At 45.2% G+C, this 20,828-nt stretch overlaps 1 protein-coding gene across 1 annotated transcript in view; it reads right to left on the bottom strand.

The window, feature by feature from the left end:
* The window catches only part of CNTN5 (contactin 5), a 368,571-nt gene that overhangs the window by 179,198 nt on the left and 168,545 nt on the right, over window positions 1-20,828 (bottom strand). The window contains exon 5 of the mRNA XM_056858114.1: window positions 10,735-10,830. Within this exon, the coding sequence (XP_056714092.1) occupies window positions 10,735-10,830 (96 nt within the window). The remainder of the gene's footprint in view (window positions 1-10,734; window positions 10,831-20,828) is intronic.

The following is a 20,828-nucleotide window of genomic DNA, read 5'->3' as shown; positions in this document are numbered from 1 at the left end:
TCTCTTGTTAGGTCTTCCTCTTTTCCTGCTGCCTTCCTCTTTTCCTAGCATGATTGCCTTTTCCAGCGACTCTTATCTTCTCATAATGTGACCAAAGTACAACAGCCTCAGTTTAGTCCTTTGCTACTAGGTTCAATTCCGGCTTGATTTGCTCTATAACTAGGGCTGTTGATTCGGTTCGGGCCGAACTGAAAAACAGCCAAATTTCCCCCGATTCGGCTGTTTTTCGGTTCGGACGAACCGAACTAAAAAAAGGCGGGAAACGGGGAGCTGAATTTGCTGAATTCGGGGGTTCGGTGAATAAATTCAGCAGATTCGGGGGGGGGGCCCGCACCTTCATGGGGCTTTCATGAAGGTGTGGGGAGGGGGCACTTTAAACAGGTCTGCGTCTCCCAGCTGAGATGCGCAGATCTGTTTAAAGGGCCCCTCGCGCAGAGAGCGCAGAGGGGCTTGACAACCCCCCGCCAGCCCTGCCGGGAGTCCCGGGAAGGCTGGGGGTGTCTTTAAACCCTCTGCGCTGCCTGCGCAGACAGCGCAGAGGGGCTTGTTGGGGGGCCCTTTAAACAGATCTGTGCCTCCCAGCTGGGAGGCGCAGATCTGTTTAAAGGGCCCCCCGCGCGCCTTCAGGGAATCCCCCTGAAGGCGCGCGGAGGGCCGAATTTTCCCCTGAACTCCGGATTCCCCCCGAATTTCATGGATCCGAAGTGGGGGAGTTCGGACTTCGGCATGGCCCGAATAAAAACGGGCCGAATTTTGCCGAATCCGAATTATACCAAAAAAAAATTTCAACAGCCCTATCTATAACCCACTGATTCGTTTTTTTGGCAGTCCACGGCATCCGTAACACTCTCCTCCAGCACCACATTTCAAAGGAATCTACTTTCTTCCTATCAGCTGGGGATCTGGTAACCCTAATCCCATCCCACCCCCAGCCTGCCTTCTCTATACATCCTTACACTGCCATGGCTTATTATCAGTACTCATTAATCCTCCATGCAATTAATTAAAGCAATTTATTTGTTCCATTGTGAGGTACCACAAAGGAGGTGAAGATACTGTCTATTTATCACCTGTAAATGAAATTGCTTCCTTCTCTGCTCTGGGGGGTTTGGTATCTACTGCACACCCACCTGCCTCAATAGAATTCAATAGGCTGGATATCGGTCTTTGTTGAAGTTTAATTACTGTGATAAATCTTCAGATCTTTCCTTCTTTCTTACTGTTTTGCACAGGGAGTTACTGAAGAGAAGGTATCAAGGTGGACACTGCAAGGAGCAATCCTGCAAGTAGACTATTTTGGTGTGCCTCAGAGAAAGGGATTTCCTCTCCAATTGTTTAATCTGTCTGCAAAAAAAGCTAAACCACAATTGCTGAAGCAGCCATTGTCCTGTTTCTGCCAGCAAGAGTAGGGAAAAACAGTGATCTTTGCTGATGATGAACATGTTTGTTGCAAAATCTGCAGCCCTACAAGCATTTATATGCCACTTTCCTCATGTATGCTCAAAGCAGCTCACAATAAAAATAAAACTGTGATATGCAATCATCAGTTAAAGTGATGTGAAAGTATTGATCAATCAACAATATGACCCATCTAAGAAGAGGATCCCAAAGCCAAATGATAAAAACAAAACAAATTAGTTAAGTGATAAAGACTCATCACATTTCTAGTTCTATGTATTTATCACATAGTGGTTTATTGTATATTTAGCATTGAAGAAACGATCTGTGTTGCTTACCATTGAGTGTATTTCTTTGTTATTATTCAAGATTATTTTGACTTTGGTTTCTCCATTTATATATTTTTGAGCTTGCTCACTCAACTATATATATAGTTGATTTCTAAGTTGGTGGCAACTTTTTTTGTTTGCATGGGAATTAATTAAAATGCTTCGAAACCTGGTTGGGAAGAGGGGAACTAGCCACTTTATCAAACAGTTAGTGAGCTGCCTAATGATGCCAATATTTCTGTTTATCCATGTGTTAGCTTAATAAATCATCATCAATACAACTCCTATGCTGTGATCACTCATGTGGTCCCTAGCAGAGCAAAAAATGTGCCGCCCTCACCTGATCTTACACATACATAAAACACAGCTGAGTCCCTGTTATCTCATACATCATGTAGAGCAAGTGGAAGCTTGCAAACAACTCCCATCCATCTTCCCTTTGTCAGATCATTGTTATTTAGAGATCATGCATAGCCATCTGTTGTCTTGTTCCAAGAACAGGGCTTTGTCCCACGATTACACTATCTCTTCAACCCCTTAGCAAGAGCAGCAAAAGTAATGAGGTTTGTACAATAGAAGGAGTTGGTTTTTATATGCCAACTTTCTCTATTACTTAAGGAAGAATCAGACCGGCTTACAATTACCTTCCCCTCCCCTCCCCACAACAGACAGCCTGTGAGGTAGGTGAGGCTGAGAGAGCTCTAAGAGAGCTGTGACTAGCCCAAGGTCACCCAGCTGGCTCCATGTGGAGGAGTGGGGAAACAAACTCGTTTCGCCAGATTTGAGTCCACCACTCCAAACCACCTCTCTTAACCACTACACCATGCTGGCTCTCTAGGAATATGTATCATGGGAAAAAGGTGACGTGGCTGACTTATTTATTATTGTAGAAATATACTATCCAGCAAGAGGTTCAACATTTATTTGTTTATTTTGGACTTGTATCCCTCCCTCGCCCTGACCTGGATGGCCCAGGCTAGCCTGATCTCGTCAGATCTCAGAAGCTAAGCAGGGTTAGTCCTGGTTAGTATTTGGATGGGAGACCACCAAGGAATACCAGGGTTGCTGTGCAGAGGAAGGCACTGGCAAACCACCTCTGTTAGTCTCTTGCCATGAAAACCCCAAAAGGGGTCGCCATAAGTCGGTTGCGACTTGACAGCACTTCACACACACACACACACACACACACACACACACACACACACACACACCACCTCCCTCGATCCCCAGCCAAGGCCGGGCTATTGGGCTCTTTCCCCCTAGAGCATGGCCCTCAATACCATCCTTCACATGTATATGTGCAAACAGAAAACCAGCGTGGTGGTCTGATGTCCTCTGCAATGGGAGATGGAAGCTGGAAGGAGGAGCCCTCAGATGGAGCTGGATCCAGGGATAATGTAACGTGTTCCCCGTTTTACCTTAGACCTGATCTTGTAGGCACAGTTGGGGTGAGGGACAACAGAATGCAATAAACATGCTGTGATTTAATTACAGGCAGAGCAATCCTTAAGGGGGGTGGCCATTACATGGCATCCAGAGCGGTTTGCAGTGGAGCAAGAAATTTCACTAACAAAAGGGTACTTGCTGGCCTGGAATCCATTGAAAATTTAGTAACCGAAATAGCTAAGGGAAACTCATTTAGCTAGCACATAAGTGGTTTGATCCATTTCTCTCAAGCCTCTTTATATCATGAACATTCAAATACAACATGCTTCATGGTTTCTAAGATCCTTAAGTAAGGTTGCCAACCTCCAGGTGGTGGCAGGAGAGCTCCTGCTATTACAACTGATCTCCAGCCGACAGAGATCAGTTCACCTGGAGAAAATGGCCGCTTTGGCCATTGGACCCTATGTCATTAAAGTCCCTCCCCTGTCTAAACCCTGCCCTTCTTAGGCTCCGCCCCAAAATATCCCACCGGTGGCGAAGAGGGACCTAGTTACCCTATCCTTAAGCCATAACTGCAGTATCTGTCTGAAAATGGTAGACATGGCCTTCAGAGATCGCAGATGGTAATGCCTAAGGATCGGGAGTGTGTTTGCTCCCCCTAGCCTATTCTCTTACCTTCTCCTTTATGGGAAAAAGCAACGTTCTTTATTGGAGATGATTTCCTAAGGACAGAACCTGCTATGTAACCCTGGTGACAGACAGCTGAAGGGATTCTTCAAGCAGTTATACTCTCCAGGGTTCCTCTGCACTGAAACACCTCGCCCATCATAACAATGGGCATTTTGCTAGTAAGTGGAACCAGGCTGTTTTTTGACATCTCAGCCGTACAGCAAAGAACTCCTACCTTAATAAGGTTGCTATCTTTTTTCTGCCTGTCTTGGTAGATGTAAGATAGTGCACGTTGAAAAGGGCAGGAGTAGAAATTGTTCTGTCTGTTAATGGCAGGAAAGTACTACTTGCCTGTTACAGAAAAGGGAAATGAAATGCTTTGTAGCATGATATCTCCCTTGATCGTCCAGATATTGGAATAAAATGTAATACACTTGTACAAGACACAATCTTACCTCTCATGTTCACACACCATCTTGGCTCCCCGCAACCCATTTCTATCAACCAACAGAAATGAAACTGTCTGTCCCAAGATATGGGAAGAAGAGTCTTTGGCTGAGAGATCATTGTGAAAGACAGATAATAGTTTTTGTTGGGTTTTTGTTTTTTGTTTTACTTTCTAGGGTTTGAGCTGCCATGGTTGGTGGGAAAGATGGCTCATAAAAATGTAATAAATAAAAAAGAAATTGGGGTTATAAAGGGCAAAAATGCATGGTCACTTTAGCCTCCTTTATTCCCTGTTTCAGCCAGGATTTAGCCAGGATCGAACGCAAGTTTGGCAAAAACGCATGCGTTTGATCCTGGATGAATCCTGGCTGAAACAGGGAATAAAGGAGGCTAAAGCGACAATGCGTTTTCACCCCAAGTCATCAAAGCTTATGCTGTGTACTCATACTCTACCAGTCTCTGCTATTACAACTGATCTTCAGCTGATAGAGATCAGTTCATTTGGAGAAAATGGCCTCTTTGGCAATTGGACTCTATGACATTGAAGTCCCTCCCCTCCCCAAACCCCGGCCTCCTCAGGCTCCGCCCCAAAAACCTCCCGCTGGTGGCGAAGAGGGACCTGGCAACCCTACTCCACACTGAGGGATCCGCTCATGGATTTAAGGCGTAGTTATGCAGAAAAGCATATTGAGATCATGTGTGTGAAGCTCTTTGAACACATGCACTCAATGGTAAATACTAAATATCAGTGTTCTTAGACTTGTGCAATAGACAGCCAACTCTATCCTCCCCCCTGACTCTCAGCCAGAGGAACACTGCAAAGCCACCAATTAATATAATTTAGATATTTATACCCCACTTTTGTCTCAAATGATTTGATTTATTTGATTTTTAGGTTGCCCTTTCCTGGCCAAGCCAGGAAACAGTCTAATATCAATACACAGTTACCTAAAAACACAACAGAAAAATCAGGCGCCCTTTCTCTAACAGCAACAAATAATACCAGTAACATAATAACCAGAGTAGCGATAACAATTTTTCACTATTCACGGGAAATAGCAGAGACAGAGGAGGAGTGAGGCGAGGAGGAGGAGAGGCCAGCCAGATGGAAAACCATCGCTGTCCTCAACTATATGCCTGGTGGAACAGCTCAGATTTACAAGCCCTGCAGAACTGTTTTAAGTTTTGAAGGGCCTTACAACTTTGTTCTCTCTTCCTCCAGTTTATCTTCACAACAGAAGTCCTGTATGGTAGGTTAGGCTGAGAGAGAGAAAGAGAGAGAGAGTGATGGACAAGGGCTTAATCTGCAGGAGAAAGAGCTGATAGACCAAGAGTGGGCGCAGCTCTGAGTGGGAGAAAGCATTCTGAGCTGGGCAATGAGACTGAGAAGAAGCAGTGGAAGGTTCTGAGCTGGTGACCTGTGTGACAGGCAGCAATGAACCACTCTGTGAACCTAAGGGTTCTGTATAGTCTAAGTTAGTAGAACACACATCCTGTGGAGTGACAGGATTGAGAACTGGGTGAAAAAGGGCCCTTTCTCATCCTAGTTCAATGCTCTAAACACTATACCACACTGGCACCTTATGAAGCCTGCCGGTTACCACCATGGGATGTGTGCTATTTTACCAGAAGGAATCTGCCTAAGAACAATGGCAAGCCTACATTGGGGAGGGCTGTGGCTCAGTGGCAGAGCATCTGCTTGGCATGCAGAAGGTCCCACGTTCAATCCACGCCATCTCCAGCTAAAGGGACTAGGCAAGTAGGTGATATGAAAGACCCCTGCCGGAGACCCTGGAGAGCCGCTGCCAGTCTGAGTAGACAATACTGACTACGATGGACCAAGGGTCTGGTTCAGTATAAGGCAGCTTTCTGTGTTCATAGATCACTGAGGCTATTCTAATTATCTATCATCCTCTGGCATGTAACGAACAATTCCAGCAATGAAGTCAAGAAAACAAAACTCCAACATGAGGAAAAGAAGAAGGGTTGGTTTTTATATGCCGACTTTCTCTGCCACTTAAGGGAGAATCAAACCAGCTTACAATCACCTTCCCTTCCCCTCCGCACAGCAGACAGCCTGTGAGGTGGGTGGGGCTGAGAGAATGTGACTGGCCCAAGGTCACCCAGCTGGCTTCATGTGGAGGAGCGGGAAATCAAACCTGGTTCTCCAGATCAGACTCCATGGCTCCAAACCACCGCTCTTAACGCTGGCTCTCATGATCACTAAATTTAGAGGGACCAACTTTAAAGCAAGTCACATCTAGAGCAACCTGAAGCAATTACTGGGATGCTTAGTGTACAATGGTTTATTTCCCTATAGATAACAGAATTGAGAACTCTCATGTGTTGAAACGTGTAGATACATCTGTTTAAGACAATCAGAATAGTGGTGGTTGGCACCAAAGCCTCTATGCTAGTTATCACTCATTTACAAAACCTAGATTAATGGGGATAGTACAGTAATAAGTTCTTAACCTGTCCCTAGGGACGGGGGGGGGGAACCCTTCCCATCATTATTGTCCTATCTATCAGTAGCTACATACGGTAGACACCCAAAGGCAATAAAAGATGTGGCTGAGAGCCAAACCTCTCAGTGCATTTTTCAAGTTAATTAATTGCCATCTTTCTCTGGGTTTCTGTTTTGCTCGCGTTTGAGTCTATTATTACGGCAGCCGAAGTTTTCCTTGTCAACGTTACTGAGGTTCTGTGTCACAGCAGCCGACAGCCCTAAAGGAGAACCTTGTCAGGGTTTCCCATTCATCCTGGACCAAGTTCAGGCTTAATTGGGCAAGGTCAGCTAGTTTTCCTTACTCCCAATTCTCACCGTCCCTGAGGGGAAGAGCCATTTCAGCGGGCGGACTGCCATGTGCCGGACCACTCTGCTTTCCAGCACTGGTTAGTTTAGAAGTCGTCTTTACCTGACTGTCAGAATTTCAAGTAAGAAATAGAGAAAGAAGATGAATTCATTGGATGGTGATCATTTCAGGATAATTTTTGAAAGGAATCTGATTACTCGTTTGCGTACATCAAGCAGGGACGAGCGGTTGGCATGTCAGACTAGGACAGGGAAGACCCTGGCCGAAATCCCATTTTGCCATACAATTCATTGTAGTGCTGTGTAGTCTGGATATCCGTTCTGGGAGATCTCCAGGCCCCGATGGAGGTTGGCAACCCTACAACTGATCTCCAGACTACAGAGATCCGTTCACCCGGGGGAAGAGTAGCTGCATTCGGTGGTGGGCTCCATGGCGGCATTATAGTCCACTGAAGTCTCTCTCCTCTCCAAGCTCCACCCTCACCAGCCTCCACCCCCCCCCCAATTTCTCCAGGAATTTTCCAAACCAGAGTTGGTAGCCCTAACTATATGTGATGTTGGGAGATCTGTAAATAGATACTCCATACTTTCCTGAAGTGGTGACAGCTGCTGTGGGAAAGGAGGGGATTCTGTTAAGGGTTTAATCTTTCCCCTGTGTCATTTCCCTGACCCAAACAGCATGTGTGGTGGGCATGTAGGCACCAAATGAGTGCTTTCTGCCCCCCCCACTCCATGGGGCAACTAATAAGTCTAGGGGGCTGACTGAGGTTATGAAAACATTACAGAGGGGGGAAATTAAACTCTCTTGGGTTGTTTATGCATGGATACTTTCACTCACGTTTGCCCCGGTCTGTCTTGGTTGTTCCTTGGAATTATGCATGAGTTTTCTGTCCATTAGAGATGATCAACCCTCACAAATCCCAGGACTTCCCATTCCTCTGTTAAGCTGATTCTTCCTGCTCCCCTGAGCTCAGCCCGGGTGAAATCCCTGTGCATAAGGCAAAGCGTGGGACATGCAAGCTTTTTTCTCTCTCACAGCCAATTACAAAGCAGCATGTGAAGAGGTGGGGATTCAAATGCTTCCTGCCTCCTCAGAGCTCTTTCTGAGCAGAAGAAAGGCTTTTTAAAACCGAGGCTTGGATTCCCCCCCCCTTTCAGGTTGCTCTGCTTTTGTTTTTTGGTCCTAAAATGCTTTTTAATGCAGCAATTGGGTTTGGGGTGGGGGATTTTCTCTCACAGTAAGCTCTACAAAGGAAACCAATTACAAGCAGCATTTAAAGGGGCGGGGGACTTGATTTGAACTTGGAGACTGCTGGTGCATAGACTCCCAACAGGAAAGTGTGGGTCCAGGGAGCAACATACCTCAGGTAAAACTCCCATGCATAAACGACTTTGGTGGTCATCCGTGGAGCCCCACATCAGCTATTTCTGTTTTAAAGAAAATGATCTAGTATGGCCTAGGCTTACAGCAAAACAGGATCTTCACAGTACTGGTACTCTTTGAACCCATGAAGCTGCCTTATACCTAATCAGACCCTTGGTCCATCAAAGTCAGTATTGTCTACTCTGACTGGCAGCGGCTCTCCAGGATCTCAGGCAGAGGTCTTTCACATCACCTCCTTGCCTCGTCCCTTTAACTGGAGATGCCGGGGATTGAACCTGGGACCTTCTGCATGCCAAGCAGGATGCTCTATCACTGAGCCACAGCCCTTCCCCTTTGTGTGGAACTCCTTGAGCCAGACAGTAGCCAACAAAGCCACTCACTTGCCACTTGCTGGCTGAGATTGTTCTGCTCAGACGGGCTTTTGCGTCACTGTTGCTGCCGCTTCCAATCCTGTCTTGGCTGCTTGACTGCCGTGATTCCCGTAAATTGTTTCAAATATTTCAGTGGCTTGCTATTGAATTTTAATCGTATCATTAAGCCCTCCGAATTGCCCTTGCAGGGCTACAGGACAAGATATAAATTTTTAAAATAAAATAAAACAAAGCACTCTCGGCAAACATCCGGAGAATGCACGGAAAGCACAATTATCTCCGCTAAAAGGAAATTGATCATAAGCGGAGGATAACTTTCTGCAGAAAAGTGATGGTTGCCAGAAGTTTTCTTCTTGTACCAGAAGGACCAATGGAATTGCCTTTCACCTCATTCTATCAGCATGAGGCCAAAGAAGGCAGTAGGCTCCGTCAACAGAACTCTAGGGAAAAGGGAAGCTGTTTTTGTCCTCAGTGCAAAGAGAACTCCTTAGCATGCTCATGTCAGAAGAAGAAGAAGAGTTGGTTTTTATATGCCGACTTTCTATACCACTTAAGGAAGAATCAAACCGGTTTACCATCGCCTTCCCTTCCTCTCCCCACAACAGACACCCTGTGAGGCAGGTGGGGCTAAGAGAGCTGTGACTAGCCCAAGGTCACCCAGCTGGCTTCACGTGTAGGAGTGGGGAAACCAACCCAGCTCACCAGATTAGCCTCTGCCGCTCATGTGGAGGAGTGCGGAATCAAACCCGGTTCTCCAGATCAGACTCCACCGCTTCAAACCACCGCTCTTAACCACTACACCACACTGGCTCTGCACTCTCTACAATAAAGAGAAATACTCTTTATTGGGAGGGGGGGGAACCAGAATTTACAGCAAGTCTTCCAATTGAAGTAAAAAAGCCTAATATGACCATTGAAACACAGTAATAAAAGTTTCAATTTAACATCTAGACAGCTGTTCTGTCTAATGACTGCCCTGCAGAATCATTTATGGGATGCAACGCCCTTTGAGGCGAGAGGGAGACCTCATCTTCTTTTTCATCTTCACTGAAGGCATCTTCAGAGGAGTGTCCTTCAGTGTTACTCCTCTGAAGATGCCTGCCACAGCTGCTGGCGAAACGTCAGGAAAGAAAATACCAAGACCACGGTCACACAGCCCAGATAACCTACAAGAACCAATGAACTCTGACCGTGAAAGCCTTCAACAATATTTTGTAAATCTAATGTTTGAGGGATATAAGGACTGAAATAAATCTTGTCACTGACAATGTAGCCTTGGGATCCCTGTCACTTAATTAAAAAGGCATTATGTCAGACACAGAGGCATTAGATTTATATGTTAAAAGGGGAGAGATATAACGTGATCAGAGTTCCTCATAAAAGCGGCATTCCAAGAGGGCATGGGCTAATGAGTCAATAGAGCCAGAAAAGCAAGAACAGGTCCTGTCTGGGTATGGTATATTCAGAATTCTGCCCTGCATAACCATAGAGGGGTTAGCATTCAGTCTAGCTAAACAGAAGGCTCTAGAAAGACGAGGAGATGTCAAATAATAAGTATAAGCGGGCAAACAGTGTGGTGGTAAACCACCTCCAAATGTCTCTTGCCTTAGAAACCATACGGGGTCGCCATAAGTCAGTTGTGACTTGACAGCACTTTCCACCACCACTTAAGTGAACCTGGAAGCAACCCTCCACTGGTTCCAAGTATTCCCATCCATGGGTAAAGTGGGAATAAAGCAGTAGAAACCCTTTTCAATTACCATAGAAACCCTTTTCAATGGCCTTTGCAGTAGATTCTCTTTCATTTCTCCTTTGGTAGGCAATCGGACTGTGCTTATCTCAAGTTTTAACGATCAGCAATCTAGACCACAGCTGAAAATTATAAGTGTGTGGGAAAGTGAGGGTCACATCAATACAGAAGGCAGTCAACTGTACCTGGAGAGTGGAGTGGAGGAGAACACATCAGAACGACGCCTTGACCTTCTCGCACTGAGACAGCGCTTCTCGTCCGGCCACTGAAATTCCCCAGATCTGTTAACATAATAGAACGATTTAGATGCACAGAAAGAAAATTCTTGATGTTGGCACAAATCTCCTTCCCTCCCTTATGCTAAATGAAGAACGCTCATTTTATTCCTTGAAATCTATATGAAAATGCCCCAAATAAATCTGTTCTGGCTGATTTCAATGGGAAAATAGAAATAGTTTGCCACGGCACGCCGACACCTGTTTTATTGCTTCATATAAGGTGCAGAGATGGCGTCGGCAAAAAGGTATGAGGTGATATACCCTTTTGTTACTGACATTTAATAGCTCTTTTATTCCTTTTTTACTATTTCCTGTTTATCGATTTCTTCCTCAGTAAAAGTCATCTCTGCATACTGAAAATAGAAATAAAGGTGGAGAGGAGACATTGCATCCATCCTGCATCCTGTGGAGGACTCTTGGGTATCGTCACAGCGATACTGCACATGCATTATTATTAAAACGTTTGATCTGTTGGGAAATCTCTTCTACAGAGCCTAGATTATATTGTATTATCAATCATTTATCTATTGCTCATAGAATCATAGGATCATAGCGTTGGAAGGCACCACCAGGGTCATCTAGTCCAACCCCCTGCACAATGCAGGAAATTCACAACTACCTTCCCCCCTACACATCCCCAGTGACCCCCTACTCCATGCCCAGAAGATAGCCAAGATGCCCTCTCTCTCATGAGCTGACTAAGGTCATAGAATCAGCATTGATGACAGATGGCCATCAAGCCTCTGCTTAAAAACCTCTAATCTTGGAGACCCCTCACCATCTTTGTTGCCCTCCTCTGCCCACATTCTAGCTTGTCTACATCCTTCTTAAATTGCGTTGCCCAAAACTGAACACAGTACTCTAGGTGAGATCTAACCAGAGCAGAGTAAAGCGATACCATCACTTCATTACTTCGCTCAAATGGTGCCAAGTTTACAGACTTTATCATTCAAACCAAAACAACCCTGCAGAGTTGATCATTAATAATTGCATCAATTCCTTACCCATAACCAAAGCACACACACAAAGATGTAAGTTCGGGCTACAAGAGAGGTTGACGAGAGAAAGATTGTAAATAACTGGCGACCAATTATAATTGGCTCTGTTGGTCACAGGGGTGAGTGTTTTCTTTTTTGTTTCTTTTTATATTTCTCTATATTTTGACCAACAGTGGTTGTCCTTTGCTTTTCCCTGTTGGTTCTGTAGACAGACAGTGGCATGCAGTGGTTGGAGTGTTGGGCTAGGATTAAGGAGACCCAAGTGTGAATCTCCGCTTTGCCCCAGTAACTTGTTGGGTGACCTTGGGCCGCTCACACTCTCAGCCTAACCTCCACCACTGGGTTGTTGTGAGGGTAAAGTGGAGGAGATAAGAATGATATAAACTGCTCTGAGTCCCCACTAGATAGAAAGGTGGGTAGAAATTTGTATATTTCTCATGAAAAGTCACTGCAAGAAAACGGGAAACGGCACAAGATTAAATAACTGGATTTGCACAAGGGATAAAGGGAATCAAAATGGGGATTTCGGGTCAAACCAGTGTGGATGAAAAACTCCAGACCTTTTCTAGTTGGTTCAGAAGAAAAATTGTGCCAGTGTGGTGTAGTGATTGAAAGTGTTGGTTTGGAGTGATGGACTCTAATCTGGAGAACTGGGTTTGATTCCCCACTCCTCCACATGAGCATCCGTTGCTAGTCTGGTGAACCGGGTTGGTTTCCCCACTCCTACACATGAAGACAGCTGGGTGACCTAGGGCTAGTCACAGTTCTCTTAGATCTCTCTCGGCCCCACCTACCTCACAGGGTGTCTGTTGTGGGGAGGGAAGGTGATTGTAAGCCAGTTTTGATTCTTCCTTAAATGGTAGAGAATGTCAGCATATAAACACCAATTCTTCTTCTTATTCTTCTTCTAGAGATTTTTTTGACCAATAATGATAAATAACTGACAAAACACCTACCTGGTCTCTACTACTGAGATTATTTCACCTCATAGTGTTATATTTCCAGTTGTTATTTGTGAAGTGAAATGGAATTGTACTTTGTGGTGGACTTATGGAGGACAGGCCCATCAATGGCTATTAGCTTTGATGACTAAATGGAATCTCCATGTTCAGAGGCAGTAACACTGAATAAAAGTGCTGGTTGGCAAAATCTACGGGGAAAGCTTTGACCTCTGTGCCCTGTTTACATGCTTTCTAGGGGAACGCAATGGACTATGATGTGAAAAAGAATGCAAGATTAGATGGACCATTGGTTCTTTATGTGATGCAGGAACTGGAGGCTGGAAGATACCCAGGTGGCCCCCATTATTGCTTTTCACATATAATTTGCTCCATGAAGTTGCTTAGCAAGATATACCTATGTATTCCTCAACTGCCTTTTCCTATTCTGCCAGCCCTCCCTTCTTGTTACCTTTGTTTTCCTGCTGCACTTAGGGTTGCTAGATTCAGATTGGGAAACTCCTGGAGATTTGTGGATGGAACCTGGGGAGGACAGGCGAAGACTGACCTGGACACAGTGATTCATACAATGGTCACCTCTAGACTGGACTACTGTAACTCAGTCTGTGCAGGGCTGCCCTTGGAGTTGCTCCAGAAATTGAACCTGGTCCAGAATATGGAGGCACGGGTCCTTATGAGAGTGCCCATACAACCTCTGCCAGCTGCACTGGCTCCAGATTGAGTATCAGATCAAGTTCAAGGTTTTGTTACTTACCTTTAAAACCCTAAACGGTCTGGGACCATTGTATCTACAGGATTGCCTCTCCCAATACACCCCCAAGAGAGCATTAAGCTCTTCTGGAAACAACTTTTTGGTAATCCCTGGCCCCAGAACCATCTGGTAGTAGCTGGAGATCTCCTGCTATTTCAACTGATCTCCAGACAGTAGAGGTCAGTTCGCCTGGAGAAAATGGCTGCTTTGGCCATTGGACTCTATGGCATTGAATCATAGAGTTGGAAGGGACCACCAGGGCCAACCCCCTGCACAATGCAGGAAATTCACAACTACCCTCCCCCACACCCCTAGTGACCAGAAGATGGCCAAGATGCCCTCCCTTTCATCATCTGCCTAAGGTCACAGAATCAGCATTGCTGACAGGTGGCCATCTAACCTTTTCTTAAACACCTCCAGGGAAGGAGAGCTTACCACCTCCCAAGGAAGCCTGTTCCACTGAGGAACCGCTCTAACTGTTAGAAAATTCTTCTTAATGTCTAGATGGAAACTCTTTTGATTTCATTTCAACCCATTGGTTCTGGTCCGACCTTCTTGGGCAACAGAAAACAACTCGGCACCCTCCTCTATAATGATAGCCCCTCAAGTACTTGAACATGGTTATCATATCCCCTCTCAGTCTTCTCCTCTGCAGGCTAAACATATCCAGCTCCTTCAACCTTTCCCCATAGGACTTGGTCTCCAAGTCTTTGAAGTCTTTCCCCTCCCCAAACCCCGCCCTCCTCAGGCTCCACCCCTAAAACCTTCCGCTGGTTGCAAAGAGGGACCTGGCAACCCTAGACAATGTAGACCAAAACAGGGACAAACTGCAAGCAATTCCCTGCTTTATACATGTTTGTCTATTTAGGCTGTAATCCTAAAGACACTTTCCTGGGAGTAAGCCCCATTAAGAGAGCCAGCATGGTGAAATGGTTAAGGGCAGTGGACTCTAATCTTGGAGAACTGTGTTTGATTCCCCACTTCTCCACATGAGCGGCGGACTCTAATCTGGTGGACCGGGTTCGATTCCCCACTCTTCCACATGAAGCCTGCTGGGTGAACTTGGGGCAGTCACAGTTCTCTTCAAACTCTCTCAGCCCCACCTACCTCACATAGTGCCTGTTGTGGGGAGAGGAAGGGAAGGCGATTGCAAGCTACGTTGAGACTCCTTAAAGGTAGAGAAAAGCGGGGTATAAAAACCAACTCTTCTTCTAAATAACATTGGGCTGACTTCTGAGTAGATGTGCTTATGCTTGCTCTCTTTATGACCCACCACGACCCAGGGGGTCACTCCCCTCTCTTCTAACTGGGATAATTCAGTGCTCGGACCAGACGAAAACAGCCCCAGTCTGCAACCATTCAGCAGCTATTGTGCTGGCTTTGCTGGAAAACGACTCCACCAGAGGACATGGTGGCGACCTGATTAGGTACTCCCGTCATATGTAACCGATTGAGTAGGAACATGATATGTTCCTGCAAAGCTCTCAGCAGCCCTAACTGGGACACCTTTTAAGGTTCATAATAGATTCACTTAACTGATTTATCAAGTAAACATTACAGCATTAATATAAATGGAGTTTTGAGAGGGGGGCAAAATGTAGGGAGATTTGTGTGCGGGGGAGCCATATGGAGGGAAAATCACACACCAAAATTGGAACCATTAGCAGTCAGGCTTCCATATTGTGCTTTTGTTGAGAGGGGAAAAAAGGCTATATTTTTCTGTGGAAATCATTAGAGCATTTCACAACAATGAGATTTCAGGCCCTCAGTAGGATTTGCAAAATGTTCCTATGTGGGGTTGTATGCTCCAAAGGGGGGGGGGGAAGTACAATCAAAGGGATTAGAAAATGAAGATAATGGGAAGAAAGCAGGCTCTGTTTGCTTCACATTTGAGATACACATGTGCGAGGACAGCTGCTTTTTAGAGATCAAGTTGCCCTTTGAGCTCTTTCAGTGGCCATTCTCTTGTTACATCTTTTCTTCTTCTTCTTCTTCTTCTTCTTCTTCTTCTTCTTCTTCTTCTTCTTCTTCTTCTTCTTCTTCTTCTTCTTCTTCTTTTTCTTTTTCTTCTTTGAAATCATAATTAAGATCTGCACTGGGGACTGGTGAAAGAGATAACCTGCTTACACACAGAATGCTTTGCATGGATTATCCTGTTGGTCGTTGTTACTTGGAACGGTAGTGGGAGAAACTTTTTTTTAAAAAAAATGCAGCCTCATGTGTATTTACTGGAAGTTCTTACTAGAAGTGACAGAGGGTAGCTCTAGGAATTGCTGGAAATTCGCTGGTTTACCATAAAGTTTCCGGTGATTCCTAAAGCTACCCTTTGTCACTTCCAGTAAGAACTTCCAGTAAATACACATGAGGCTGCATTTTTTTAAAAAAATTCTTTCAAGATGCTGCTTCCTCCCAACCCTTCGGCCTAAAGCTAACAGCTGTATTGGGCCTAGGGTTGCCAGGCCCCTCTTCGCCACTGGCGGGAGATTTTTGGGGTGGAGCCTGAGGAGGGTGGGGTTTGGGGAGGGGAGGGACTTCAGTGCCATAGAGTCCAATTGCCATAGCGGCCATTTTCTCCAGGGGAACAGATCGCTATCGACTGGAGATCAGTTGTAATAGCAGGAGATCTCCAGCTAGTACCTGGAGGTTGGCAACCCTAATTGGGCCTAAGGCTCTGGCACTTCCGGGTGTAAACTGGAAGTGATGTGATTGCGTTGGCATGGCCACATGGACATGATCCCTGCCTCAGCTCCTCTCCAAAAACCTCCCGCCAGAGGAAAGGGGGAATCTGGCCACCCTATCACCATCCTATGGCTTTGAAGGAGTGGTCTACTGACCACTCAAAACCATTTTTAAAATGTAGAAATTAACAAGAACATAAGAAGAGCCCTGCTGTATCAGACTGGTGGTCCATATAGTCCAGCATCTTATCTTACACAGAGGCCAAACAGTAGGGTTGCCAACCTCCAGGTACTAAACAAATTTCCTGTGAGGAAAACAATATATCAACACGCAGCCACTATATATTGTGCTTCCTATATTTCTTAAATTCCTCTCATATGGAAAATTTTAAACATTTTAAACATACCAAATTTTTAAAATTTTAAACATACCAAACTTACAAAATAATGATACAGTGAATCCTATTACATACAAAATGTATGCATAATTTGACGTCAACACAATTATAATCCTTTGGAAGGCTTTATTTTGATGGTGCAACCTTCTGCACAAAAACTGGACACAACAACTAATTTGATCTTAACCCCTCCTGTTTCCCTTGTCAACATCGACCTTTTCAAAACCGTAGCAAATGTATCATTTGTTTTTTTTAAAGTGATCTTTTTGTTTCCAGTTCTCTGAAAGAACCATAAAAGACTTTGTCCTTATTCCCAAAAGACAATGGTAAAATATGGATATTTGTACAGTTTGCCATGTCTGTCCCATCGATCATTCTCTTTGTAGGCTTTTTCCAGAAGCAGAAACTACATTGCAAAGAAAATTAATGGCTCCTCTGTCGCCATATAATTGCTTTCTTGGAAATACATGAGATGCCACGTGCCACAACAATTCACAAAATTGTTCTCAAAACTGTCTTCGCGGACTGTAAATAAATTATAGACCATTAAGGAGTGAGAAGATGGAAATCTATTTTGTTTTCACTGAACCAGCACGCAGCTTTGGGGGGGAGGGTTCCTCCAAAACATCCTATCTTTAACAGCCTTGCTCAGGTCTTGCAAACTGAGGGCCGTGGCTTCCTTTATAGAGTCTCAATCCATCTCTTGTTGGGCCTTCCCAATAGCAGTTCATTTTTCTGCTGATGCATCTCAAATTCTGTTTTTATCTAGCATTTTCAATCTAATTAACTGTGCAATCCTAAACAGAACTGCACTCTTTCGAGTCCATTGAAGGCTTTAAAGGAGGCGGCTCGGTTGGGATTGCACTGGACATCTGCAACACCTCTGTGGTGGGATGGCGAGGGTACTTTCTCCCTAGACTTCCTCTGCCAGCTCGCAGCCCAGTCAGGAAGCTGGGGCAAACAGACATTAATTGCCCTGCTCTGATTGCGTGCTACCACTTCAGCTTTAAATCTGCCCCCCCTCTCTCTTAGTGTTGCCCAAGGTTGACAGTAGAGGGGTTCATTTCGTTAGCATGCCGAGTAGCAAAGCGGTGAGTAAGGAAGTGTGTAGACTCTTTAGTTAAACAACTTTTTTAAAACTACAAGGGGCAAACTCAGGGTGGCTACAAGACAGGTTCTAGGTACAGCTAAGCAAAATCAAGAAAAGAAAAGGTACTGACTAGTTGAACACATGAAGCTGCCTAATACTGAATCAGACTCTTGGTCCATCAAAGTCAGTATTGTCTATGCAGACCAGCAGTGGCTCTCCAGGGTCTCAGGCAGAGGTCTTTCACGACACCTACTTGCCTAGTCCCTTTAACAGGAGATGCCGGGGATTGAACCTGGGATCTTCTTCATGCCAAGCAGATGCTCTACAAACTGAGCCACAGCCCCTCCCCTGAGTTAGTTACTCACAATCCTTGACCATCTGGTCCCTGCCTGTTGCATAGTGCCCCCACCCCAGATGCACCTGCAAGAATTGTCCAGTATCATTCCCCTCATTCACGTATGCATGAGTGAGCGCTCTTCTCTCACCACCACCACAAAGGAACTGCTCCTCTTTCCAGACCAGGGGAGGGGAAGGGAGGGAGGGAGGAGGGATGGGAGGGGGGAGGGAGGGAGGAAGGGAAGAATGAATTAGGGGGGAAATGTGGTGACAAATGAAGGAAGAAACGAAAAACAAAAACCAACACAGAGATTTTATAATTTCTCATTTTTGTTTTTATATCTAAGTATCAAGGTGACATTCATTTTACAACACCCAAGCATTAATGTTGAATTTAACACAATCAAGCTGAAATGGAATGTGTAAAGAGGCCGCTAGTGTTTCATACAGCAGAACAACAAAACAACCTTTTTTCTGTTTGGGAAGCATAATGAGAACCCCTCGGTCTGGCCACATTCATTATGCATCAATTTATATGTGCCAAATGCCAAACATATTAAGTGAGTGTTTTTACCTGGGCATTTGTAAAATTACTGATTAAAAAAAAAAAAAACTCCTGTAGAAATGTGCATTCATTTTATTAAATTCAATTACCACTCTCAAAGAGGTGTTTCCAGTAAACAATACGAGCCCTCTTTGCAAGTGAAAATTAATTGCTATTCAGGTGATTCCAGGCCAGGAAAGAGAATACTGCACACGAGGGTGTAGACAAATTCAGCTTCCATTAGTAGCAGGACTTATTGCAGCATTAGCTCTAATTTAATCAAAACAGTTAACCGTCTGTAAAACAAAGACTGAAGATTTAAGACCTTTGCTATGAGAATGGACAAAAAGCCTATTGATGGAGCCTTTTGGATATGGATATGGGTGAGCTGGAATGAAACAGGGTTGCCTGTTCACCACTGGTGGGAGGTTTTTGGGGCAGAGCCTGAGGAGGGTGGGGTTTGGGGAGGGGAGGGACTTCAATGCCATAGAGTCCAACAGCCAAAGTGGCCATTTTCTCCAGGTGAACTGATCTCTATCGGATGGAGATCAGTTGTAATAGCAGGAGATCTCCAGCTGCTACCTTGGCAGTAGAAATCAGGCCACCAGAATTAATTTTCAGCGGGTAGTCTGTGCAGTAGAAAAGCTGGATTTGAGTGCAGGAGCACCTTAGAAGGCAACAAGATTTTGGGGGTATAAGCTTTCGAGAGTCAAAGCTCCCTTCATCAGAATTATTTTTGAGAGACGCACAAAAATAGTTTCATCTCATTTTTGAGCCACTGCATTTAATTCTCACTCTTCCTGTTCCCTTTGGAAATTCTTAAAGATCCCCATTTCACCATTCTGGGACTCAATGAGGGGATCTCACCTTAGGCTAGAGGAAGTTCCTCCAGGTTAAGGAAAGTTCTTCCAGCCAAAGGACTGCTGGAGGAAGAGCCATTTAAGTGGGTGGAATGCTCTTAGGCTGGAGGAATGGTTCAAATGTTGCTTTCTGGAGTGAATAATAGAATCATAGAGTTGGAAGGGATCACCAGGGTCATCTAGTCCAACCCCCTGCACAATGCAGGAATTCACAACTACCTCTCCCCCACACCCCCAGTGACCCCCTACTCCATGCCCAGAAGATGGCCAAGATGCCCTCCCTCTCATGAGCTGCCTAAGGTCATAGAATCAGCATTGCTGACAGATGGCAGTCTAACCTCTGCTTAAAAACATCCAGGGAAGGAGAGCTTACCACCTCCCGAGGAAGCCTGTCCCACTGAGTAACCGCTCTGTTAGAAACTTCTTCCTAATGTCAAGACGGAAAATCTTTGGATTTAATTTCAACCCATTGGTTCTGGTCCGACCTTCTGGGGAAGTGGTATGATGCAGTCTATTTTTTTTATAATGGCCGCACCCATGAATCACCATGGGTGCCCTTTGTGGCAACGAGGCAGGCTCTGGAAGAAAGTTGAGTCCGCGGGGGTGAGCAATCCCCCTTGCCCCCTTCAAGTGGCCGGGTGTTCCTTGCCTGCCCCTTTTAACTTCGCAGCCTATTTGGGGTGGGCAAAATAATGTGCTGAGGTCGGGGGCTGATGACGCAGGCACCCCTGCGTTGTTCTGTCCCCATCGCTTATTAAAAGCCGGTGCGCCCGGCCAGCGGGCCAGTTCGTGCCTGACTGAGGCTCACCTTCAGAATCTTGGTGGGCTGGAGAAACGGTCTTTCCCATGATGGCACCACAGTTATGAAGTCAGATAGGTGCATCAGTAAAGGGAAGACACGAATGACTGCAGCTGAAAAAATTCCAGGAAGGACTTCTCTTCCTTTCACCTCTTGCAACCTGACTCCTTCGGCCTCGGAGATTAATACACACATTGTTATATAAGGTTTTTGGAGCCAGAGCACGAAATTTTGCACTTAGTTGGCAGGCCATACACACACATAGATGCCAAAAGGAGGAGGACGGGGGGACAAGAATTGGTAAGGAAGTCCAGAAGGCCCAGCATTCAAAGACCTAGGTGTGCTGCATTACATTGCAGAGCACGGAAGAGGACGAGATGTAATCAAAAAAGTACACAATCCCATCAGAGTGGTGATGAACTGGCAAAGTAAGATGGATAGAACCCATAAACCTCTAAAGAGAAACAGTTACTTTCTGTAATGAGCTAATTGCATCCGGTCTTTGCTGGGCCCAGGTCTGATAGTGTCAAATCAGTATATGAATTCTAATTTAGTAGCTTCATGGGGAAGTCTCCCTTTGAGATATCC

This window comes from Euleptes europaea, chromosome 12, assembly GCF_029931775.1.
Source record: "Euleptes europaea isolate rEulEur1 chromosome 12, rEulEur1.hap1, whole genome shotgun sequence".
NCBI lineage: Eukaryota > Metazoa > Chordata > Lepidosauria > Squamata > Sphaerodactylidae > Euleptes > Euleptes europaea.
Note: the sequence above shows the minus strand (reverse complement) of the source record. Positions and strands in the feature narration are given on the sequence as shown.